This window comes from Dermochelys coriacea, chromosome 3 (genome assembly GCF_009764565.3).
Source record: "Dermochelys coriacea isolate rDerCor1 chromosome 3, rDerCor1.pri.v4, whole genome shotgun sequence".
Classification (NCBI taxonomy): Eukaryota; Metazoa; Chordata; order Testudines; family Dermochelyidae; genus Dermochelys; species Dermochelys coriacea.
This window is the reverse complement of record NC_050070.1, coordinates 110606075-110632270: the sequence shown is the minus strand read 5'-3', so window position 1 is coordinate 110632270 and position 26196 is coordinate 110606075. Positions and strand designations below refer to the sequence as shown.

The following is a 26196-nucleotide window of genomic DNA, read 5'->3' as shown; positions in this document are numbered from 1 at the left end:
CTCTTGTTTGAGGCTCATTTGTCCCCTACATAAATTCTAGCTAATGAACACATGCAAATACAGGCACAGGTGCTCCATATAATATTTAGTTCAAAGCAGTGACTTTCAGCTTGGGGGGGGGGGGGGGGGGAAGAGTTCTTGTCCACAGTTCATCTAACTCCCTCATCCTCCATGTGGCAAGCCTGTCCAGCAAGAAACATTTTCTTGCTAGGCAAAGAAAGCTTAGAAGTATGTATCAATTTGTTTTGCAAAGCCTTATTGTTTTACAAGTAATTTAAAATAATTTGTTACAATATACATTTAGTGTGCAAAAAGACAGAAAGAGAAACCTTTCATTGTGAAGGGTGCAGAAAGATAGCTGGCGGCATCTGTGCAGAAAAGTCACCAAAATATACATGTGAAATGTTAAAATATATTAAAAGGACATAAAGGAAAAAAGTTAAACAGAAGATCTTTGAAGTCACCAACTTCTAGAAGGGGGGATGGGGGGGGAAAAAGTCTTGTATGAGTTCAAAGTACCAATAAATCACAATGTAGCAGAAAGCTGCTTAGAAATACATACTGTAGTTGGAATATTGTGCATACTTTTGGCATTGCCCTCTGCTCTCAGTAGGACTAACACAGAGCACAAAGAACTTCAAAAATGAGGGCCAAATTCTTCAGTTTTCAATCAAGTGAAAGCAATGGGAACTGTAATCAATTAAGGACTGCAAAATTTGGCCTTAAATTTCCCTCTTCCCCCCTTTTTGTCCAAACCTAATATGGTCAATCAGAAACGGGTTTACAAAAGGAGGAGGGAAAACTTTTCAATCCCAATAAAAGGAAGTGTCATTTTGACTCCAAAATGTTGGCTCATACAGAAGTATTGAATAAAGGAGTCTATTCTCTCCTCAATATGCAGTTGTCCCAGAGGCAGAAGACAGTCCCATCTGTCTTCATATGCTAACCAGAGTAAACATTGTTATTAATACCTTCATGTTAAATACAAACATATATCAATACATTTTCTTACAAAAATAAGCATCTATTTACAAGGTAAAACTGTCACTATAAATTCAAGTGTGCGTGTGTGTGTGTGTGTGTGTGTGTGTGTGTGTGTGTGTGTGTGTGTGTGTGTGTGTGTGTGTGTGTGTGTGGCTAAAGTGTTGCATTTGCCCTCCAGACAAAATGTCCATTTGAGAGGAGATGGTTGCATTATTTTTATTTATAGGGCTAAAAATCTTTGAAAAGTTTGCCATAACCATTTTCAGTCCTCCAGCAGACTACAATACAACTTTAAACAACATTAAAACAGAGTATTTAAATGACTAAAGTAAAGAGTCAATTGAAGAGAGGTCTTAATTTTTCAGTGTTTCCTGTGACCTGATCAAAATTCTGGTGTGTTCGCAATGATGAAAGGGATGGGGGGCGGGGAGGAATGACCACTTCTTGGGACTGAATTTGATCTTATCTACACGGGAATAGATCAAAATTCACTTCATTCATTTCAATGGAGTTCCACTGGTGTAAAACCACTATGAGATCAGAATCAGGCTCCTTGTGTAAAAAAGGTTTAAGAAAATAATTCTATATTTTCTGTTAATGGTTTAACAGACTTACTGTTTCTTCAAATGAATGTGGCAATGAATTGCTCAAGGATTGCATCACATGGGCTCCAAGTTTCCTAAAGGCAGGCAAACTTACAAAGCACCACAGAATTACATCACTACAGAAATAGAGCTGTACCCTATGCAGTCTCACTGTGGAAGATAGAAAATAGCCATCTTGTGGTACACCAACACTCATCCTTCATCGATTAAGCTATGAGCCTTTCATTCATCCTTTTAAATTAGGAGGTGTCAGATTGGACCATTGACACCATCAATTGGATCATGTATCATTTTATGAGGCTCTCAAGCACTCTAGCCTTGATTACAACCAAATAGGTTAGGCTTGAATTTTATTTTATTTATTATTATTATTTTTAAAATAAAATTTGCCAGCAACATTTGGTTTTTATTAGCACATAAAGTCTAAGACAAGGGGCAACCACCCCAACCCCCCAAAACCAAAAGCAATCCTGTTTCAAAAAGTAGCCCATTTTAAAAGCACTATTTCAACTGTACATTCAAGTTGGCCTGTAAAGGCTTGAGTAGGAGAATCAGCTTTTGCAGCATGAAAAGCAACAGCAGAGGAGTGTTTGACAAGGGTTTTTCCGCCTGTATTCCAAAGCTTTCCTCACCTGACATTTAGCCTCTCCTACATAGTCCTCAACTTTTTCCATGTTCAGTTGAATGATGTCAAAGGTGTCAGCCTGTTGCTCCACCAGTAGTGCCACCTGCAGAAAGAGCTCATGAACCTCCCTGATGCGAGTCTCCAACTTCATCAACTCTTTGTGTCGCGTCTCTATCTCATTCAATGCTGCACGAGCCCCTCTGACATCAGACAGGAGATTCTCAGAGAAAACATCCCACTTGCCTTGCTCAATCATGTCCTCAATCTGGTTTCCGGAAACATCCTTGCCCATGATCTCCAGCTGTCTCTGGATCCGAATCTTACAGTTCTCCCGCTGGTTCATCTCTGCCTCATTGTACCCAAACATGGCTTCCTGAAAGGCATGCATGAGGTCAACATAGTGATTCTTCGATACACGGGTTATGACAGACATCGTGCCATGTTTTGTTTCTGCATCTTCACTGAAGTCTCTCATTGTCTGGAGTTTCCTGTGGATGCCTTCTCCACGGGCCTTGATGTCTTTGGCGATGCTGTTAGTATCTCGTTTGATACTACTAAGACGGCGCATGGAGGTAAGAAAGCGGTTATTTTGTTTACCTAGCCGTTTGACATCCTCTTTCAGGTGGAGGTTGTCTGTTCTGATACTCTGGACATCTTTGTAAAGAGTTGCAAGGGCATAATCAGTCTCGAACAGGAGGGTTTCATGAGGTAAACTCTCATCCTCATTGTTAGGAAATTGTTGGTTATAAAGCCTAGCTAACTCATACAGTTCACATAACCGGTCTTTCATCCTGCCTGTAGGCAAAGGGATTTGGGGAGAAGAGAAAAAAACAAAAACAGAAAAATTAAAGAATGTATTAAAATTAATTTTTTTTTTAAAGTTTCACATTTAAAAGCATCTTTGCATAAAACACACCACAAAATACCAGTTTCTCTTAAACTTCCCTGCATTGCTTGACACAGGTCACTGGATTAGAGGTGCTAAGACACTGGCACTTGAGTCCCCTTGTGGTAGCAACAGGGCTCAGTAATTCCCCCCCACACACACACACCTTTTTTTAATCATGCATTATTGAAAGCTGTGCATCCAAAAACCTGTCAGTTAAAATAAAAAAACATTGCCATGATTCTTGTAAACAAATTAAGGTTTAATAAGAAGCTTGCAGTCATTACTGCTGTGTGTAGAACAGCACAGATCTAATTGAAAAACAAACCAAGATTCCTCTGCACCTCGATGCCTTCAAGACCCTAACCCTTTACTGAATCACTAACCCCAATGATCAGAAATTCTGCCTTTGCAGTTCCTGCCTCAGTGAAACCTGTCAACATGTTTGCAGAGTACAAACATGCACAAAAAATGTAGCAGGGAAAGAACTTGTTATAAGGATTGATATAGAAAGGTTCAGGCTGGGATTTTAGGAAAGGAGGAGGGCACCTAAGGGGATCCATGTCTGTTAAAGCCCAATTCTGGTGTCCTTCAGTGCATTGAACTTCTGTTAAATTCAGTGAGCGCTAAATGTGGAGCTGTCAAGGTTCCTTCCCTATTCTGAACTCTAGGGTACAGATGTGGGGACCAGCGGTGTGAACCCCCCCCCCAAGCTTATTCTTACCAGTTTAGATTAAAAGCTTCCCCAAGGTACAAACTTGTCCTTGAACGGTATGCTGCCACCACCAAGCGTTTTAAACAAACAGGGAAAGAGACCTCTTGGAGAAGTCTTCCCCCAAAATATCCCCCCCAAGCCCTACACTCCCTTTCCTGGGGAAGGCTTAATAGTAATCCTCACCAATTGGTACAGGTGAACAGACCCAAATCCTTGGATCTTAAGAACAATGAAAAAATCAATCAGGTTCTTAAAAGAAGAATTTTAATTAAAGAAAAGGTAAAAATCACCTCTGTAAAATCAGGATGGTAAATACCTTACAGGATAATCAGATTCACAACATAGAGAATCTCTCTAGGCAAAACCTTAAGTTACAAAAAGACACAAAAACAGGAATATACATTCCCTCTAGCACAGCGTATTTTACCAGCCATTAAACAAAAAAATCTAAATGCAGTTTCTAGCTAGCTTACTTATTAACTTAACAGGAGTTGGAAGGCTGCATTCCTGATCTGTTCCCGGCAAAAGCATCACCCAGACAGACAGACCTCTTTGTTCCCACCCCCTCCAGATTTGAAAGCATCTTGTCCCCTCATTGGTCATTTTGGGTCAGGTGCCAGCGAGGTTACCATAGCTTCTTAACCCTTTACAGGTGAAAGGGTTTTGCCTCTGGCCAGGAGGGATTTTATAGCACTATAGCATATAGTATATAGAAAGATGGTTACCCTTTCTTTATATTTATGACAGGAGCAGACACAGAACCAACTCTTTATAGAGCTAAATGAAAACTAAAACTAATCAGATTATCCTAGTGGCATGCCTCTTCCATTATTGGAGCACTATGTTTATTTTCAAAATCTTGGTGCCTGAGACATAAAACTATCGACAACAAATACAAGAGGTCAAATTTACTAAAGCAAGGATTCTGTGGCACTGCAATTTAGAACCTGGAATTCCATGACCAGGCTGTTTAAATTAAGGAGAGTGATTACTGAATTAAATAAGTACATGAATAATACAATAAGCTCCCTGCCTCCGGTGTTCTATATTTTCACACTAAACTGAATTTTAGTCTGCCTTACATTCATTTTTCAAGTGCATGTCCACGCTAGCCTTTACAAAGGTGTTAACTACCATGAATTAGTTAACACTAAATTATTTCAAGGTTTAAAGAAAAAAAGCTTAGTGTAGACATGGCCAAAGGGTATAGGTGTGGACTCAGTGAAGACAGTAGCAGTCAAAAAGGCAGATTTATGATCTGTTGCACAATTTTTAAAAGTTAAGGAACAAAAACAAAATCCTAATTGCAGCCCCCTCAGACAGTAACTACCCTCTTTGACACACATACCTTAAAGTTTTCTAGAACAGGCTTAGCAGGAATCTTGCTAGGGATTTTAAAGAGCTTTTAAGTCACAATTCTGCAAATGCTCATGCATATGCTTATTTTTATGAACATGAATAATTCCACTTAAAGACACTTGACACATGCAAGTGTTTGCGGGATTGAGGCCTTAGGGCTCGTCCCCAAGGCAAAATTTACCAGTGGTACCAATAAAATTATAGTATAGCTCCAGAGTAGACACACTTACCTTGGTATAATAGTTGCTTTTCTGATTTAGCTTTATTCCTTTCCAGGCAATAAAGCTATAAACAAAACCAAACCAAACAAAACCACATTCTTTATACCAGTATAAGGCTATGTCTACATTGGCAATTGAACGACAACACTTTTGTCTTTCAGAGGTGTTTAACCACCCTCAAAGCCCCCCGCCCCTCCAAAACCAATAAACAACACAAAAGAAAGGGCAAAAGCTTTGCTGCAACAAGCGCCAGTGCGAACAGCGTGTTGTTGGCAGGAGCACTCTGTCAACAATGTAAATGCCACTCATCATGGGTGGAAGTTTTTTGTCGGCAGGAGAACTGACAAACAGCAGCTACACTGCACGACTTTTCTATACTACAGATAGCTAATAGCATCAAGCTGTTTGTGGTGATTTAAAAATACATACTACAGTAGCAGAAATGAGCTAAGGCACATAAACCTCTGTTATTTGAGGCCAAAAAAGTTTTAAATTTGTTAACTTAAATGCAGTGTTGCATGAGACATCTCTCTACCACCACCACAAAGAAAAGAAAAAGATGGTTTGGGTCCTGTTAAGACAGAGAATTCAGTTCTCCACAAAAAGCTTGTGATAAATTAAGAACAGAGACCTCGCATGAAGTTTTGTTGCTGGAATATTTCTCGTCTTTCTGCTTTAAAAGCAGGCCCTGAGCACCTTCTCATGAAACAGAATGATTTACTCCTAACAATTTCAAAGATATTTGTCTTCCTGTTCTCGTGGTCAGGTTTTATAACCAAGTTTTACATGCCACTGTTAATAAAATGGAAGATGTGAAATAATATGAAATTATTTGGGCACTGTTGTCAAGTACTGGAGAGGCAGACTATGAATTCAGCCACTCTAAAAGGATCAAACTGCCCATGGAGTACTACAGTAGTCTAAATCCAAGATAAAAAATGAATTGAAAATTAATTCCTTACTCTTAACAGTATCTGAAGTTTTTTAAACTGCAAGAATATTTTTAGAGAATCTAAATTACGCTTCACCATGTGCACTCTGTTTCATCTAAACTGAATGAAATATAGAAAACAGGACAGCTTAGATAGTTTTGCTTATAAATTAGTTTCCTTTTTCAATTCTCATGCACTAGCACAATGCTAAAGTGTTTGGGGATAGCCACCACAGGAGACTATTCAAAAAAAAAAAAAACCCACAACCACCCCACAGATAGCCACTGAAGTTAAAAATATATAAAAAGTAAAACAAAAACAATTGTGTTGGAGAAATATAAATAGCTATACCCACTTCTCTCTTTAATGAGAGCTAACCCCCTAAAAGTGTGTCTTTTCTTTAAGTTCAAACTCATCCTCTCCATAGGCAGCCCATGAAAGGGAAACTGCTTAAGTTTGGTTCAAGATTTACATTTTGAAAGAACAGCTTATATAAAACCTAGGATCGAGGGAAGCATTTCCACCTCAAAAAGCAGATAAATCCAATTACATTTAAATTAAAATAAACATCCTACAGCAATATTGAAAATGCTGCTATTGCAGCATGGAGAACCCAAAAATGAAAGTGTCTAAACAAACATGAAACTGACCTCATTGATTTTCATTGTCGAAACTGAGAGAACTCAATACATACATACATAACCCTCCAACAACAAGTGACAAACACACACTTCTAGTGATTTTAAAATATTAGTAACATAGGTAAAGAAGTCTGGTTATAAGTTGATAATGTTCCTTTAAGTCCATTTTACATCCTAAGGTGTGAAACTAGTGGTGAAGACTGTTGGTGAGATGTAGTCGGTCAAAATGACATCTCTGCTGGACTTCTTTTTTTTTTTTTTTTTTTTTTTTAAAAAGTTAGTTGGTACTTCTTAGGGGTGCAAAGATAACCTGACAAAACCCAAAGCTATGCTGTCTTACTGAGAGTGCAGACAGCCTGAAAGAGGTGAAAATGAATCACAATCATCTCAATCAAGTGTCATCACTGTAACCTAATTAACTATGCTGTCATTTTAGCAGAAATATTTCCAGTATGGTTTTATACTGCGAGTCCAGTGATGCAAAAGATATATTTTACTGCAGGTCATCTAGCCTATACTCAATTTCAAATGTCATAAATATATAGTGATGATAGGTTTCAGAGTAGCAGCCGTGTGTTAGTCTGTATTCGCAAAAAGAAAAGGAGTACTTGTGGCACCTTAGAGACTAACAAGTTTATTAGAGCATCCGATGAAGTGAGCTGTAGCTCATGAAAGCTTATGCTCTAATAAATTTGTTAGTCTCTAAGGTGCCACAAGTACTCCTTTTCTTTTTATAGTGATGATAGTTTGCTTTCACTAGATGTAAAATAAATAAAAGCACTATTAATGGTAAGCTAATTCTCTGAGTGAGGTGCAAAGGTACTCAACCAGTGTCAGTTGAGAAAGATTTCCCCATTTAAAATCCCATAGCAATAAATAAGAGGCAATTTGAAGCACATGCACAAGCACGATCAGAGCACTGCTCCAACTTTAATGAATTAGCTTCACAACACCCTTTTGAGATAAAAGGGTCATCACCATTTTATATATTAGAAAGCTAATACATGCACTCTCTCTACCAGGACACTGTTTTTGAAAGTTATTCACTTCACAACCATCAATATGGCTCCAGCATTGCTATCAAAGTATCAAGAAATGCTCCAAGAATTAATTCCTTTAACAAGAGCAAAGAGGATTATATAGCTAGACTTATTTACATTGAGATTCTCACTTTTTTTTTCTAGTGTGGATCTCAATTTTAGAGAGCCTGCCTTGTGGATCACCTCCCTCCCATTCAGTCATCATGACACATCCCTGTAGTAACTAGAGAAGTTACTGTACTTACATTAAAAAAAGAAGTCAAGCAAGGAGTGTATTTTTAGTAGTCTTAATACAATTTAGCAGTTGAAAGTTAGAAAAGCCTGCACTATGACTAGCCAACTCTTTTCTCTCGCTCGATCTCCCTGTCACACACACAGAGCGTTTAATAGAAGGTTGCAGTTCTGGTCCATATAGTGAGTGCTCCCCAAATTAGGTAAAGAGGAAAGCTAATCAAACCCCAATTCTAGACACAACAGAAGCGAAGAGAACTGGATATGGGTCTATATGCACAGGCCGATCATCATAATTGTACAGCTCAACAATTAGTCTAGGGCAAGGTTTTCAGTGCCTATAGATGCAGATAGCTACTTCTGAAAAATCTCACTAGGCACCCAACTTCCACAAATCTGATATTCACATGCTGATTAAAACACCACCACCACCACCACCACAATACCCTATCTGGGGGTGGTCAAAGCCTCTTGTTTCAGCCCAATAACTAGTGTTATCAGTTTAAGAAAAATATTTACAAAAAGTTGAGTGTGAAAAGCAGCTGAGCAGGCAAGAGATATAGTTCATAATTCTACACTCATTGTAACACCACAATCAACTCAAGACGACTTAGAATATCACGTCAAAGTGGTTGATGTCAATTCACACTTAGAGACAACATGTAATATGAAACTTTTGTACCAAAACTCCTTCCTGGAAAGCCTGTAGAATCCGGGTTAAAGCGCCATTGTCATGTAAACATTCTGTGAATATAGTTTTTTTTGTATGTTAAAGTTGTAAAGTCAAGCATTAAAAAAACCTGGGAAATGCCAAGATGATGGTTGCTGTGCAACCTTTGTTTGCGCCTCTCTCGTGTGATTCAGTCTTTAAATTATATGATCACATATTTCCTCCTGCCACACACACAGTGCTCCTGCCACATTCACTGAATAGGATGGACAGTGCTCACCGAATGAGCAGCTATTCAATGTTTTATATTCAATGTATGACCTCAGGTTTTATTTATTGCAAGCCATTTGAGCCATGCACTGAGTATAGTATTAATTTCCACGTGGGCTTTTCCATGGTACTCACTGTAATATTTGAGTGTTCAAAAACATTAATAATTTATCTTTAGATAAATTACATCTGTGGGGAAGGGTGTTATTGCCCTTTTATAGATGGGGCTTTAAGGCATAGAGAGATTAAGGGCAAAACTGTCATTAGTCCACTAGTTTTGGGTGCCCAATTTGATACACTTAGGACCTGATTTTTCAGAGAATTGCTTTTGTAGTACTTCACATATTTGAAGCACAGCTCCCACCGACTTCAGATGCAGCAGTGAGCGTTCAATACATCTGTGCATCTGATCCCAAGGTCTCAAGTTGGGCACAAGTTAATGTGGAACACATAATTAGTGGCTACACACACAAAGTTTAGTTTAAGAGATCTGCCCAGCACCTCAGAGCAACTCTGTGGCAGAGGCAGGAACAGAATCCAAGCAACCTCAATCCTAGCATTTCCTAACTTTTGAACGCTTGACTTTGCAACCATAATGTTCTTTGAATATAGTTTGTTTTTTTTTTCCCCCGCAATTTTGAGGATCAGCAACAGATCCACTATAGATCCACAGAACAGACCTCTTCCACTTGAGTTAATGGGTCAACTGGTAGCATTAAGAGGCTGTTATGCTCTGTTTGGACAAGCCATTAGAGGAGGAGTGCACATACTTTGCCACTTTACTGCTACTGATTGACAACAAAGAACTGTTGGACTAGGAATTCTGGGTTCTATTCCAGATTCTGAAAAAGAGTACGTTTATTGGTTGCAGACAGCTGCTCCATATCGCTCAGTCTGGCCCTGCCACTCCTTCCCCATCCAAGCCCTCCTGTATACCTTCCTCTGCTCCCATCCTCCCGGAGCCCACCCCATTCTCCCTCTGTTCCCAGAATGCATCCTCCATCCTGCCTGTCTGCCTCCCATACCTCACCCCCTATATGTTCAAGCAAGTCAGGGTGTTCCCCTTTCACCACACTGCCTGGACACCACCAGGAGGTACACAGAGCACAAGACAGACACAGTATTCCTGCGTTCAGTTCAGGTACCTGAAACCACACCAACATGCAGCTACAAGGAGCAGCAGTTGCAGGAAAAGTCCTGCTTGGTCCCTGTGGCTCTGGGATGGAAGATTCTCAGTCACGCTGTATGGCCGACATATGCAGAATCTAATCAGCACACAAGAGTGGCTGGGGCTGGAGCATGCACACCGCAGCTGGAATTTTGAGGAAATCTTGCCACCAGCATCCAACAAATCTCTATTGAGCATGTATGTGTAAATGACTATTTTCAGAGACTTGTGACTTGGTCAAAGTTGGGTGGATTTTCACATCAATTGCAAAAGGCACATCCCCAACACAAGGGCAACCCAGCTGCCATAGTTCAAATTCCTGCTCCAAGATACAGAGGCACTAGAGCTTCTCAACAAAATGGGTATAAATGCTTTTACCATTGTTTTACCAATGCCTTTCCCCCAACCTCACTCTCAGAAATAGCCAAACCAAACCATTTTAGCTAAAACATTTCAAAAAAATTCAAACATGAGGCAGGCATTCGGCATGAAATTTCAGCCTGAATAGCCGTTTAGCTAATTATAAGCAACTGAAAGCAGGGTCTTAAAATGGAGAGTATTGGGCAACCTTAACTATGGGTGGCATTATTATAATTAAATAGCACTAGGGCATAAAATATTATTCTTTGACAAGAACAGGCAATTGAAGTTGGTCCAGTAAAAAGATATTACCTCATCCAATTGGTCTCTCTATTATTCTGGGACCAACAGAGCTACAGTCGCACTGCATACATAAGTATGGGCCTAAACATTCACCCTTTGAAATTAGTGGTAACAGTCCCATTGATTTCATTAAGCCCTATATGAACAGGTGTGAGTATTTTGCACGCTATCATAAAGACTCACTTAGGAATACGCAGTATTGTCCAATGCTGTGATATTGTGAGGACCAAGCACAATGAGGGAAGAAATTCCAAAAGACTGGGAAAGGGCAAATATAATGACAATCAATAAAAAGGGAAATACGACAACCCAGGGAATTACAGACCAGTCAACTTAACTTCTGCACCTGTAAAGATAATGGAGCAAATAATTAAGCAATCAATTTGCAAACATCTAGAAGATAATAAGGGGATAAGAAACAGTCAGCATGGATTTGTCAAAAACAAAACCAACCTGATAACTTTCTTTGACAAAGTAACAAGCCTTGTGGATTTTTTTTTGGGGGGGGGGGGGGGAGAAAGAGAGAAAGATGTGGTACATCTTGGACTTTAGTCAAGCTTTTGATGCTGTCTCGCATGACCTTCTCATAAAACAAACTAGGAAAATATAACCTACATGGAGCTACTATAAGGGCAGTGCAAAACTGGCTGGAAAACTGTTCCCAGAGAGTAGTTATCAGTGGTTCACAGTCATGTTGGAAGGACATAACAAATGGGGTCCCACAGGGAATCAGTTCTGGGTTTGGTTCTGTTCAATATCTTCATCAATGATTTAGATAATGGCACAGAGAGTAGACTTACAAAGTTTGCGGACAAGGCGTTGCAAGTGCTTTGGAGGATAGGATTAAAATTCAAAATTTTGGACAAACTGGAGAAACGGTCTGAAGTAAATAGGATGAAATTCAATAAGGACAAATGCAAAGTTTGTGTAACACTATTGCAAATAAATTTCTGGATGTATTAAGAGGACTGTTGTAAGCAAGACACAAGTAGTAATTCTTTGGCTGTACTCAGTGCTGATTAGGCCTCAACTGGCGTATTGTGTCCAGTTGTGAGCACCACATTTCAGGAAGGATGTGGACAAATTGGATAGAGTCTAGAGAAGAGCAACAAAAGTGATTAAAGGTGTAGAAAACATGACCTATGAAGGAAGAATGAAAAAATTGGGTTTGTTTAGTCTGGAAAAGAAGACTGAGAGGGGACATGATAACAGTTTTCAAGTACGTAAAAGACTGTTAAAAGGAGGAGGAAGAAAAATTGTCTCTTAATTTCCGAGGATAGGACAAGCAGCAATGGGCTTAAATTGTAGCAAAGGAGGTTTAGGTTGGACGTTAGGAAAAGCTTCCTGTCATGGTGGTTAAGTACTGGAATAAAATGTCTAGAGAGGTGGTGGAATCTCCATTTTTAAGAGCAGGTTGGACACCTGTCAGGGATGGTCTAGATAATTAGTCCTGCCACGAGTGCAGGGGACTGGACTAGATGACCTCTCAAGGACCCTTCCAGTTCTAGGATTATATAAAAACCTGACTGAAAATGTCCTGGTTTAGCCTTCATTTTTTTCATATGTAATTTTTAATATTCATTTTGAAATGTATACTTTCAGCAAGTCTGTCCCTGTAAGGAATATTTTCCTTTTGCAATTCAACTGTTCTCAGACACACACGGAATGTAGACTACCTAATGTCTGCAACAGTTGGGTTAGGTGCCTGAAGCTATATCCTCTCCTGGTGTAAATTTTAAATGTAGCCAGCTAAGAATCTGTCCCATTGTTATTTTCCCATGACAGAATGAAACTTCTGTCTATTAATCACAACCACAAACAGCTTTCCCATGATGCACAGGAGAGTTACAAATTCTTGATGTGGTACGTGTTGCAATAAGATTGCAACTACTGTACGTTTAGCTCTCTGAAATACCTGGTTACTGAGTGGCTTGGGCAGAGCAAACTAAGTACGAGCAAAAGCTGTGTCAGATGAGGGCTCTGAATTGATGCAATTTAAAATACCTGTCAAACCAAGATATTTGCAGTAACGGAATTCAGTGGCACAGATGACCCATTATTCACAGTGCTGCAAGTGTTCATTTCTACTATTGCTCCAGTGTTATGCATCATGCTGCTTCATTAATTATCCCACTGCCAAGCAGCATTCACTCTCCAAATTTAAAAAGGCAAAAACCAAACAATTGTCTCTAACTGCAAAGGACTAGTTTCAGTTTAGGCAGAGTTGTTACTGCTTGATTCAGGCAGTCAACTAAACCCTGATGTGTATCATAGCAGGCCAGATCTTTGATAGCAGATAGCACCAAAAGATTAATTGATAACCGGAACTTGCAACAAAAAAAACCCCACCTTTGTTTAAGTTTTAAGATGTACATGTCCAGTACCCCTGACTTTTGAGAAGGAAAATTAGTGAAATTTCCAAAGGCTTCAATGCTCTGTATATCAAACGGAACTGGGGAAATCCACTGTACTTTTCTTCTTTTTGTAGCATAAATAAATTAATCCACTAAGTAATATTAGTTAATGAGAATTGGTTAATAGCATTTACTTCCCCAAAATATTGGCAAAAATCTTATGCTAAAGTGGATGTGGATATAGCAACAGGATATATGGAAACAAAGTGTCAGTTGCCACCTAAGAAGATAAAATACAAACATTTCTAAAATGCATTTTGAGCCACAATACACATTCTTCTTTCATCTGCAACTTCTTCCAAGAAGCTAAGAGCTAATACATATTGTAATATAAAAAACAATTTCCATATTAGATCAGTCCAGTGGTCTATTTACTCTAGTATCCTGTCTTTGGCAATAGCCAGTACTCTGTGTCAGAGTAAAATACAAGAAATCCTGCAGTGGACAATTATGAAATAATCTGGCCATAAGTTTCTTTATAATCCCATCTCAGTACATTCCTGTAGTTTTCCAACACTGTGGACAATTCAGTGCTGATGAGTCATTACACAAAGTAAAACTATTTCCCCATGGTATTTCTCCCTCCCACCCCACCCCCCACTGTTCCTCTGATATTCTTGTTAACTGCTGGAATTAGCCTACCTGCTTGTCACCATGAAAGGTTTTCCTCCTTCCTCCCCCCGCAGCTGGTGATGGCTTATCTTAAGTGATCACTCTCCTTACAGTGTGTATGATAAACCCATTGTTTCATGTTCTCTGTGTGTGTGTGTGTGTGTGTGTGTGTGTGTGTGTGTATAAAAATCTCTCCTCTGTTTTTTCCACCAAATGCATCCGATGAAGTGAGCTGTAGCTCACGAAAGCTTATGCTCTAATAAATTTGTTAGTCTCCAAGGTGCCACGGGTACTCCTTTTCTTTTTAAGGATGTCTGAGGAACAGTGGGGGGGTGGGAAGAATAAACATGGGGACATAGTTTTACTTTGTGTAATGACCTATCCACTCCCAGTCTCTATTCAAGCCTAAGTTAATTGTATCCAGTTTGCAAATTAATTCCAATTCAGCAGTCTCTCCTTGGAGTCTGTTTTTGAAGCTTTTTTGGTTGAAGAATTGCCACTTTTAGGTCTGTAATCGAGTGACCAAAGAGATTGAAGTGTTCTCCAACTGGTTTTTGAATGGGTTTCAGAGTAGCAGCCGTATTAGTCTGTATTCGCAAAAAAGAAAAGGAGTACTTGTGGCACCTTAGAGACTAAAATTTATTTGAGCATAAGCTTCAGGTTGGGGGGCTGTCTGTAAGCAAGGACAGGCCTGTCTCCCAAGATCTGAGAGAGTGATGGGTCGTCCTTCAGGATAGGTTGTAGATCCTTGATGATGCGTTGGAGAGGTTTTAGTTGGGGGCTGAAGGTGATGGCTAGTGGCTTTCTGTGAAGCAAATACTCACCAGCAACCACACCCCATACACCAGAACCACTAACCAAGGAACCTATCCTTGCAACAAAGCCCGTTGCCAACTCTGTCCACATATCTATTAGGGGACACCTAATCACATCAGCCACACTATCAGAGGCTCGTTCACCTGCACATCTACCAATGTGATATATGCCATCATCTCATTCTCCCCAAGTTTAAAGATGTAAGTGTATCTTGGGGTGAGAAAAAAGTCAACATTTAGAGACCTACAGAAATCTCATAAAACTATCAAAAATTCAGAGTATTGCAGGTTATTCATTGCAGGTTACAGCTAAGACCTGCTTCCTTTCCTCTCTGGGAGGATGAGCTCGCTCGCTCTCTCTCTCTCTCTGCTTATCCACCCCTATGTTTTAAGTTACTCTACATAGGAGAGCGTCCAATTGCCACCATCATAGGCCAGTTCTCTTTTCCCTTTCTTAAGAAATAATTAAGCTTTTCAGCATAAGCTTGCGTTCCCCACCCCATCGTTTATTTGAATAGCTAAATAGCAAAATTCTTGAATACTAAGTCCCATCTCAGAGCATGTCGTCATCCCAGAACATGTTAATTACCCATGTCTAATGCCATATCTAATTCCCTGGACATGTTAGCTTTTAATGATGCTTCCAGCCTTTGATGGCTTTGTTTATCCAGTAGTCTCAATCTTCAGGTTGTCTATCGTCTTTCCTAGGTTTCAGAGTAGCAGCCGTGTTAGTCTGTATTCGCAAAAAGAAAATGAGTACTTGTGGCACCTTAGAGACTAACAAATTTATTAGAGCATAAGCTTTGGTGAGCTACAGCTCACTTCATCGGATGCATTTGGTGGAAAAAACAGAGGAGAGATTTATATACACACACACAGAGAACATGAAACAATGGGTTTATCATACACACTGTAAGGAGAGTGATCACTTAAGATAAGCCATCACCAACAGCAGGGGGGGGGGGAAAAAGGAGGAAAACCTTTCATGGTGACAAGCAGGTAGGCTAATTCCAGCCGTTAACAAGAATATCAGAGGAACAGTGGGGGGGGGGGGGGTGGGAGGGAGAAATACCATGGGGAAATAGTTTTACTTTGTGTAATGACTCATCCATTCCCAGTCTCTATTCAAGCCTAAGTTAATTGTATCCAGTTTGCAAATTAATTCCAATTCAGCAGTCTCTCGTTGGAGTCTGTTTTTGAAGCTTTTTTGTTGAAGGATAGCCACTCTTAGGTCTGTGATCGAGTGACCAGAGAGATTGAAGTGTTCTCCAACTGGTTTTTGAATGTTATAATTCTTGACGTCTGATTTGTGTCCATTCATTCTTTTACGTAGAGACTGTCCAGTTTGGCCAATGTACATGGCAGAGGGGCATTGCTGGCACAGCCAAGCGCTACGATATAACCGTATTTGCTCCAACCCCTCAGACAGAGACAAACACCTACAAGATCTCTATCATGCATTCCTACAACTACAGTACCCACCTGCTGAAGTGAAGAAACAGATTGACAGAGCCAGAAGAGTACCCAGAAGTCACCTACTACAGGACAGGCCCAACAAAGAAAACAACAGAACGCCACTAGCCATCACCTTCAGCCCCCAACTAAAACCTCTCCAACGCATCATCAAGGATCTACAACCTATCCTGAAGGACGAGCCATCGCTCTCTCAGATCTTGGGAGATAGACCAGTCCTTGCTTACAGACAGCCCCCCCAATCTGAAGCAAATACTCACCAGCAACCACACACCACACAACAGAACCACTAACCCAGGAACCTATCCTTGCAACAAAGCCAGTTGCCAACTCTGCCCACATATCTATTCAGGGGATACCATCATAGGGCCTAATCACATCAGCCACACTATCAGAGGCTCGTTCACCTGCACATCTACCAATGTGATATATGCCATCATGTGCCAACAATGCCCCTCTGCCATGTACATTGGCCAAACTGGACTGTCTCTACGTAAAAGAATGAATGGACACAAATCAGACGTCAAGAATTATAACATTCAAAAACCAGTTGGAGAACACTTCAATCTCTCTGGTCACTCGATCACAGACCTAAGAGTGGCTATCCTTCAACAAAAAAGCTTCAAAAACAGACTCCAACGAGAGACTGCTGAATTGGAATTAATTTGCAAACTGGATACAATTAACTTAGGCTTGAATAGAGACTGGGAATGGATGAGTCATTACACAAAGTAAAACTATTTCCCCAGGGTATTTCTCCCTCCCACCCCACCCCCCACTGTTCCTCTGATATTCTTGTTAACTGCTGGAATTAGCCTACCTGCTTGTCACCATGAAAGGTTTTCCTCCTTCCCCCCCCCTGCTGTTGGTGATGGCTTATCTTAAGTGATCACTCTCCTTACAGTGTGTAGGATAAACCCATTGTTTCATGTTCTCTGTGTGTGTGTGTGTGTGTGTGTGTGTATGTATAAAAATCTCTCCTCTGTTTTTTCCACCAAATGCATCCGATGAAGTGAGCTGTAGCTCACGAAAGCTTATGCTCTAATAAATTTGTTAGTCTAAGGTGCCACAAGTACTCCTTTTCTAGTTCTTCTTGTCAGCCTGGGATCAAAAAACAATTAACATTCAAATGCTTGATGCCTCTAGCACTATGAAATGAGGCACTAACCACTTGAATGTTAATTGCCTTTTAGTGTCCTGTTTGACTAGTCCACATTTCTGAAATAGTGTTCAACAAAGAGCAAGGGTTTTTTTGCACCTCCTGAGTAACACTTCCAAGGTTTATCTCTCATATTTCCCAGGCTTATTTCATGACCCTGTCTACCTTGATATTTCTAACATACCATTTATCATGCTATCTGGATGCCAATATTAATGAGTCCCTTACTGGTACCAGCCATCTTTTGCAAGGAAAAAGTTTTAGTGGACCTTTTATCCAGAAGGCTTAGGCTAAATGTGAATTGGGAGCAGCTGAGGATATAGATAGATGTGTAATTGCTTTGTTTCCTTCCTTGATGCATTTATGCGCCAGCAATGGGCAAGAATTTTAACTTAAAGTATTTTTTTATTGTTCGTATTCTAGCAGCACCAGAACATGCAAGTAAACATAGATCCTGGATAGTCAGAGTAGAAAGCCTATTTTATTGTACCCAGCTGGGATTCAAATCTCTTCAAGAGTTAATGAGACCATAAATTAGTTTTCCAAGTTCTCAGTGGGAAAATTCTGTACAGCTTGTGTATCACTACTGACCAGTTTCCAGCATCCTGTGACAGACTTCTGACCTGGATTAGTAATACGAGTCCCTTGGTCATCTGGTATACGGACATGGGAAAGAAGGTATGAATAGTGGAAGTCTAGAATGCTAGAAGTCGCTCTTTGAATTTGATTGATTACAGCTAAGTAAGTTTGGTTTTTGAGTGTCTTATACCAGTGCTGTGATGATTGAGATAAAAAGTTTCATTCGCCCTCACTGTAAGGCCCATGAAACAGAGTTAACCTTAGCATTTTTGGTTATTCCCCCCATTATTGCCGATTCCTTTCCGCTGAGGATCATACGTGTATGCCAAAAGCATTTTAAGGAAAGGATTTGGGCGAGGGTTGGGGAGAGGATAAATTAATTGGGTGCCCTTGAGTGTACAGGAAAGTAATTCTACAGGGTTGTACTGGAGACTGTGCATGTCTACCAACTTTTAAAATGGTTTTGCAAGAGGCAATCATCAGAAACACTGAAGGCTTGGGGTTAGTGGGCCCATTTTGGTGAATTTTAGCATTTGTACGGCACTTTATAAGCAACATCTATTTATCACAAGACTCCTGAGAAAAATATTTATTTTTTCAATTTAAAAAAAAAAATACAACTATAGCTACCCAACCAGTGTTCTGGGCTCTTACCCTACACATAAAAAGCACAAGATAAAACAAATATCTTTCTATCCATTTTGGCAATTAGGTAAAATAGAGGAGAGGAGTTAAGTGACTTGAATAGAGTCACAGAAATCATACATTAATGATATGTATTTGTTACTGTATAATTTGCATAATGCAAGCAGTAAGACACAGCCATCCATGCATTTCTGGGCAATTACTATACTTCTTGGGCATCATTATGAGTCAATAGGCAGTAGTAATAATACTAAGCACTTACTCATACTGTAATGCACGTAATGTAATGTTTGAACATATAATCACCACAATATTCCTGTATGGAAGACAGGATCAAGTGACTGTACCCTTATGTAACAATAAGGGTCCTGACACACCAAGGAGAAAACGGGGGTCTGAACCCCCAAGAATAAGCAATTGAATCAACTGTTCGTATATAGTGTTACTGTGTATAAAAAATGTGAAGTAAGATCTTTTATGAAAGCTTGTAATGTCCTGAACTCAATGGTTATTAGGACACACAGGTTTTGTTATAAATGTGTAGAAAATTGTAATTGTAACTACAATACATCTAGATCATCATCTCACAGCATTGTGGTGAGACAATCAAGCAGGGAGAACATCTCCCAGGCCAGGTGTTTATAAAAAAACAGCTCCAAGCACTTACATTGTCCAGCCAGTAAGACATTATGGGAAAACACAAACAATTTGAAAAGAAAAGAAAGCCCCAGTCTGGGAAACCCCCCTGCTCTGTGTCACCATGAATTACCACACTCTGAGAAAAAGGGAAGGGGGAAAAAAAAAATAAGAAGAACTGCAAACCCTGATAAAAGGGAAGGGATTTGAAGTGAAGGCTATCCAGAAACTGAGGGCCAGTAAGAACGTGGGATCCTGTCTGGGAAGCAATGGATCCCCTCTAGGACCAAGGGCATACTGGGAAACTGTTCTGAGGCAATAGGTAACTTGTATTAGAAAAGGGAATACAGAAATGTAAAGCCTGAGATAACATCTTTATTTTCTGTGCAACTCGGATGCATTTGCTTTCCCTTACTATTTCATCTTTGAATCCATTGATTTTTCTATTAAATAAATAAGCTTTGTTTATTTTTACCCCAAGTAGATCTCTATTGTGCAAACTGTGTGGAGTGTTGTGCCAAAGTGAACTAATAATTGGGGGCAGGTTTCACATCTTTGAAGGTGATGAACCAGAGGGGAAAATTCCAAGTGTCTGATAGTCGACAACTCGGGGAGATGGATTGGGGGGGGGGGGAGGAACTCGGACCAAAAGGGATTGTTAAGGTCACCATGCAAGTAGTAACGAGGCTGGTGGAAGCCAGAGTGGGACCTCATGCTTGTAAGCTGGCTACTTGTGTCAGAGCACTGAACCATAGCAGCACAGTATTAAGATACCCAAACGTACAAGGCAGAAGTGACAGAACCCTTTATTGGTCTGGGTGATGTCAAATGTCACACCACATAAGTACAATATGATCATGGAAATACTATTTCTATTATGAAACAGAATTTATAAATAAAAAAAGCAAGAGGATATTAAACATGCATCTGAGCAGTAACATGAGGTTGTCAGTGGTTATCAGTCAGATAAACCAATTTACACTGAGAATTCTAAAGACAATTCTGAACAGTCCAAGGTCATAGACCATACATCCTGGTGTAATGAGTAAGTTTATGAAGATAAGAGTGGAGGAAATTTTTAAGTTTCAAATAAATCAACACAATTTAGAATACATATATTGGAATATCATGGGGGGGCAAATGGGGAGGTTTGCATTCTCATAGTTATGCTGCTGATCAGACAGCATTTTTAAAAACCATCTCCAACCAACATATTGTGTTACAACAGATTATTGTTCAATATTATTATTAATCTAAATTAGTGCCTTGATACAGTTAGGGCACAATTTTGGGGGTTACTGCAACCACTACAGCAGCTCAAAAGCTATAAAGGGTCCAAAAAGCCAGCTTAACTGGCCCCAGGAAATACCCCCAGCAGTTACACCCACATCCTGTGAACTCAGCACAGGGAAATGCCAATAGTTGGAATGCTTTGTACTGATTATTCTGTAGTTCATACCAATCCTTATCAGGGACTGGATCAGCCCCTGTAACGAGAGAATCCTGGAAGTGAAAATCTACTTTTGCAATGCTAGCCTTCCCTTCCCACCCCATCTCTTTCTCTTTCTCCACACACCCTTTTACACTTGGAGGGAGAGCACAGATTGTGACCTTTAATCTATAGCTGCAAAATATTGACAAGCATTCCACTCCAAATACAGAAAATGTAACCATTCTTGCAGAACTGGACCCAGTGGCACAAAGCACTTTTTCCCCAAGGCAAGCCCCTGATGAAAATAAATGAGAATCATGCCTGAGAGCCCAGGAGTGGGTCCATATTAAATTGCTCTTTTTCTGTGGCAGGATCATGTTGTCCCCATCTCATTTGTGTCTACAATGCATATATACTCTTTTAGAGTATTTGAGAAGTAAACTGAAACTAGTCTGAAGGAGAAGGTCTATCTTGCACTCTAGTTCATTTCAGTCCAGCCATGTGCAAGACCCATAGTCGTCCCCCACCCTGCCCCGCTTGCAATTTGAGTTAAAACGGAAAGCCACCGCCATGAGGAAGTTAACCTCTACATCTTCTTGTACATTTAAAGCAGTAGCTTGTAATCTGCCTTGGCCTCTTGTCATATACAGAGTTGCATCTGTAAATGCAAGTCAAAGATTAAAATCAGCAGCACTGATTAATGAGATCATCCTGCACAAGAAAGATTTCCCTAAACAGAGGGAGGAATGTATTCTCTGTTATACTCCTGGGACATCAGCAATGTTGACAATGGTGCAAAAGCATAACTAGAAATATTATGGCATACGGCCCTTAGAGTATCCTTTCCTGATCAAGTATGTATAACCTCACAAGGTGTTTTTCTTGTTTGTGTTTACAAATTGACTTCTAATACACAACTGCAGCTACACAAGTCAGTATCATAAAAGGCTCTGCAGTGCTAGATCTATTTTATGGATAATGAGGTGCTGATTTGTAGAAGTATATGGGGCTGCCTTTGATAATTTTTGTTTCTTTTTTTTCCCTAATAGATCCTTGAGGGTAGTTTGGGTACTTTCCTGTTCTAAATGTATGAAAGACTTAGCAAGGAGGCATGGGCTGAAGTGTTTTCAGAATGACGGCAACATTCATCAGCTTCATCTCTGGCCTGGAGAGTGTAGTTGAGTGTCTCTTGTGGTTCAGGTGAAATTGAGGAATGGCTAACAGTGAGCTGGTTCAGACTTGAGCCAAATAAAACTGAAGTGTTTATGGTGGATGGGGGAAGTAACCATTAGGTCTGCTTTCATTCAGGGAGGCCACATATCTTTTGTTACAATAAGTTCACAAATTGAGGAGCTGGTCAGATTTCCAGATGATTTCAGACAATCAAATATCATCAGTAACCAGGGCTACTCCCCCCCCCCCCACCCCAAATGTGTGTGTAGTCTCAGTTTGCAAACTTTTCTCTCTCATATACATATATTCAATGAAACAATCTAATACTCAGTGGTAGTGATAGAGATGGCTGGAATCATCCTGAAAACATTTTGACTTTTTATTTAAAAAAAAAAGTTTAGCAATTCCAAATGAAAACATTTTTCGGGCAACCATTTTCAATTTAAAAACAAAAAAGTTGAGGAAAGCAGACACTGCATTTTTTTTTTTTTAATAGTTGAAAGTGTTTCTTATGGAAAGTTGTAGTGAACTTAAGCATACAAGTTACCAGGCTGCCACTCTATTACTCTGTACCCTGGTACAGAACATGGCTTTAATCTCCTACTAGATCCTGCCTGCAGTGTGGAACCCTATTTGTGCTGTTCCAACAGCACAAACCCACAGGAAATTCCTCTTGCTCTCTCCACCCCGCCTCCCCTTCATTCAGAGTCAGGTACAACACATGTGCCCGTCTATAGTTGTAATGTACTATAGTACTGTCCCCACACCACTCCTCACACACTACTTTTGCTCCATAAGCATGCAAAGAAACTACTACAATAAAAAGAAAAAAAGGAGTACTTGTGGCACCTTGGAGACTAACACATTTATTTGAGCATGTCTCCAAGGTGCCACAAGTACTCCTTTTTTTCTTTTTGCGGATACAGACTAAACACGGCTGCTACTCTGAAACCTACCACAATAAAGCAATTTGTGACTTTGACTAATGTTAAATTAATGTTACCTTGCTGTCAAATAGAGGTCCTATCCTTCTCACATTCTTCCCCCCCCAGACACATAAGTCTAGGACTAGACTTCCCAGCACTATAAAAATAATAACTTAACAGTTTATTAGTTAACATTAAAACTATAGCAGTAAACCCAACCAAATCACATGGTTAACCTTCATGACAGTATGGTATGGCCTGTGATTTTGTATGCTGTTGTGTTGTAGTTATTTGCAATGATCAGAAGCCACTATTACCACAGAAAATGCTAATCAGAAACATTAGGCACATTATCCATGAAAAGATGTTGCGTCTCATCCTTCTATTCTTAATAGAAACCTAACCCTAACAACACCTGTTATCTTACCATTTTGCACTAAAGGGAAAAAACAAAACATGGAGACCAGCTGGCTAAATGCATTGTTTGGTTCATAAACACACCTGCCATATTTACTGGTCACTTAATATATTGTCTGTGAACAGTAGCTAATCCTCTAAAACCTTGAGCAGGAAAAAAAAAATTATTCATGGGGGAAGGGCACCATAAGAAAGAATAAAGGCTCAACCTCAGCTTCTCAGTCTGAAAACTAAGAATACTGTCTTACCTATCATACAGGAGCATCACAATTACAAAGCCCTTTGAAAATTTAAAGTGCTAAGAAACAGCATCATCAGAAAATCATGTCACGGTTTAAGTTCGTTCTCCTCAAATTGTGCGGCCTTGCATAAAAGCCACTCATTTTCCTTCTTCGATGTCTGAAGACTTAAAAAAAAAAAGAGAGCCTCACAATTCTAATTCCTACTCTCACAATTCAAGAATAGGAACAGGAAGTTTAAATTACCATTTTCAGGCCAATGCCAGTCCTCTGGTCACTTCCTGTCTTACTAACATACATATTACAAAAGGCCATCTCAGGTATATGGAGGTACTCGTTCATTTTAGCAGGAACGTCAATTCCAATCAGTTAGTAGGAAGAGCCAGAGAAAACTAACTTGTTCAGTCAGTTAATCATGGGTCATTCTGGGGTGGTTAAGGAAAAAGCAAAATGACTTATATTCTGGATCTAAAGGCAAATACACATATTAGCTGGGTTTGGACTGTAATACGCTACCAGAGCTGTTAATGAAGTTAACATTTGCTAGGGTACATAGACTGGAGGAGTAGGGAGATCTTGATTTTGTTCTCCTTAGTGACAGGATTAAGAAATTACAGCTGAATACATTTAAAAAAAAAAAAGGATTTAAAATATAGTTTTCAGCCAGATATCATAAATTCACCTTCTAAACCTGGTACTTTCTTAAAAAAAGAAAAAAAGACCCACTACATCTCTTTTCCCTGAGATAAGAAAAGAAAGAAAAAAAAACTATTGCAAAGCACACCCAGGCTCAGGACACTAGCTCGTAGGACACCACACTGTTGTTCTCTCTTTTGCTTCTCTTTGAAAGGGCCATGGTACTTTACCTGGGGCTCCAGCACTTCTCCGGAGAGATGGAGAGGAGTCAGTTCCGATGTTTCCCTGGAGGTTTCCAAAGGTGGCACAATTTGAAGGGCACCTGAACGGGGCTAGTGTCTTACTGGCTGATGGTCTTCCAATTAAAGCAGCCATCCGGCCCTTGTTACGAAGGGGAAACACTAGCACACGGGCGCCCCCAAGTCCCCTTCCTAGCCCGGTGGGCGGATTGTTCCCTTAGTCCACGGCCACCCCTCCGCCCGTCCCCGGCGGGTGTCGGCGAAGTTCAGGTGCTACGACGTCCCCCGAAGCGAGCGGCTCGGCTCACGCCCACCCCACCCGGCCGGGAGCGGGGCGCGCCCCTCCCCAGGAGGCAGGAGGACCCAGGGCTCCCACGAGCAGCCGAACGAGAGAGGGGCGCTCGCCGCCAAACCCTCCCCACCCAAGAGGGGGCCCCGGCAGCCCTCGGCTCGCTCTGCCCAAGCCGCGAGGCAAAAGGGCCCCGGCGGAACTCACCGCTCCAGGAAGACGGGCGAGAGGCAGAGTCGCCGCTGCTTGCTCCGGCCGCGTCCTCCGGCAGACACGCGCCGCGTCCTCCAGGGCGCCTGTCAAGCCCGGCCGGGCGCAGGGAGTTTCCCCGGCCCCTCAGGCGCCCCGCCCAGGCTCCGCCCTCGCCGGGGCCCATGGGCCGCAGCTCGGGGCTGTTGCGCTGCGGGGCGCGGCGAAGGGGGTTTCCGGAGCGCGGGAGCAGGGGTCTCCCAGCGGCTGCCGCGGCGTGGGGGGGGCGGGGGGGGCGAAGCTGGGGTCTGTCGGTGGAAACGGAGGGGGCGGGCAGGGGTGCGCGGGGCTCTGCTAGGGCCTGCTGCGAGAGCCGTGGAGGATTTGGGGAGCGACTGGGACAGTCCCCTCCTGCTTCGGGGAGAGGCCGGCGCTGGGTCCCTTCCGAGAACAGCCTGAGGGGTTTCCCCAGCTGCTAGGAAGCGTGGGTGGCTCTGGTTGTAGCCCGCAGCTGGGCCGGCCTGCCATGCCCCGACTGCTCCTTGCTACCCCCTTCCTGGTGCTCTGCTTCAGAAGGGGCCTTTTGGCAGCTGTGCCCAGATGAGCGCCTCGGGCACACGTGCAGGGGGTCAGCACAACCTCCCTTAAGTGGCTCTTTTAACCCTGCTCTGTTGCTGCTGATACTCTCACCTTCTTGTCAGCTGTTTGAAATGGGCCACCTTGATTGCATTGGTCTCATTAGCAACACAAACGTGATTTTCCCTCCCGGGGTATGCACCCCTTCTTGTCAACTGCAGAGAATAGGCCACTTCCACCTTAATTGAATTGGCTCGTTAGCACTGACCGCCCCCCCCCCCCCACACACACACGGTAAGGCAACTCCCATCTTTTCATGTGCTGTGTATTTATACCTGCCTACTGTATTTTCCACTCTATGCATCTGATGAAGTGAGTTTATTGGTCTCTACTATGTCACAAGGACTTTTCATTGTTAGTACAGTTAGAGCAGGTCCCAGAGCTAAATAAGGGTGTGTAGAGCAGAGGGTGCAGGGTAGGGGAATGAAAGGGGAGGAGATGATTGAGAATGGAGTATCAGAGCAGAGAAACAGCAGGGTGAGTGGGGGGAGGGATGAAGTGACAGGGTGAAGAGTAAAGTTATGGGCAGGGTAGAGGAACAGGAGTTCCTGGGGACCTGAGTGGGGGGGTGATGGATCAGGCATGAGATATTGGGAGCAGTGGCGTAGCTAGGATGGGACATTTGGGTGGGTGGGTGGGTAATGATGGGGGAGGAGGGATCAGGCATCACCCCCTAC

At 41.3% G+C, this 26196-nt stretch overlaps 1 protein-coding gene across 4 annotated transcripts; it reads right to left on the bottom strand.

Moving 5' to 3' along the window:
• Window positions 1–1961: 1961 nt before the first annotated feature.
• STX11 (syntaxin 11) lies at window positions 1962–25462 on the bottom strand. 4 transcript variants are annotated; one of them, XM_038394905.2, is made up of 2 exons: window positions 24902–25462; window positions 1962–3009 (listed from the first exon to the last, which is right to left on the bottom strand). In XM_038394905.2, exons 1-2 carry the CDS (start codon window positions 25068–25070, stop codon window positions 2141–2143), a joined length of 1038 nt encoding a protein of 345 aa, XP_038250833.1. In that variant the 5' UTR covers window positions 25071–25462; the 3' UTR covers window positions 1962–2140. The 4 variants fall into 4 exon arrangements, with proteins under 4 accessions (XP_038250833.1, XP_038250834.2, XP_038250835.1 ...); XM_038394906.2 differs by lacking the exon at window positions 24902–25462 and adding an exon at window positions 24397–24438; XM_038394907.2 differs by lacking the exon at window positions 24902–25462 and adding an exon at window positions 23540–23672.
• Window positions 25463–26196: the final 734 nt, after the last annotated feature.

Coding starts and splice junctions, on each gene's coding strand:
- STX11 (XM_038394905.2), bottom strand. CDS start 25,070: ATGGGCCCCGGCGAGGGCGGAGCCTGGGCGGGGCGCCTGAGGGGCCGG. Junction 3,010..24,901: donor TCGCCCGTCTTCCTGGAGCG/GTGAGTTCCGCC, acceptor CTTTGCCTACAG/GCAGGATGAAAGACCGGTTA.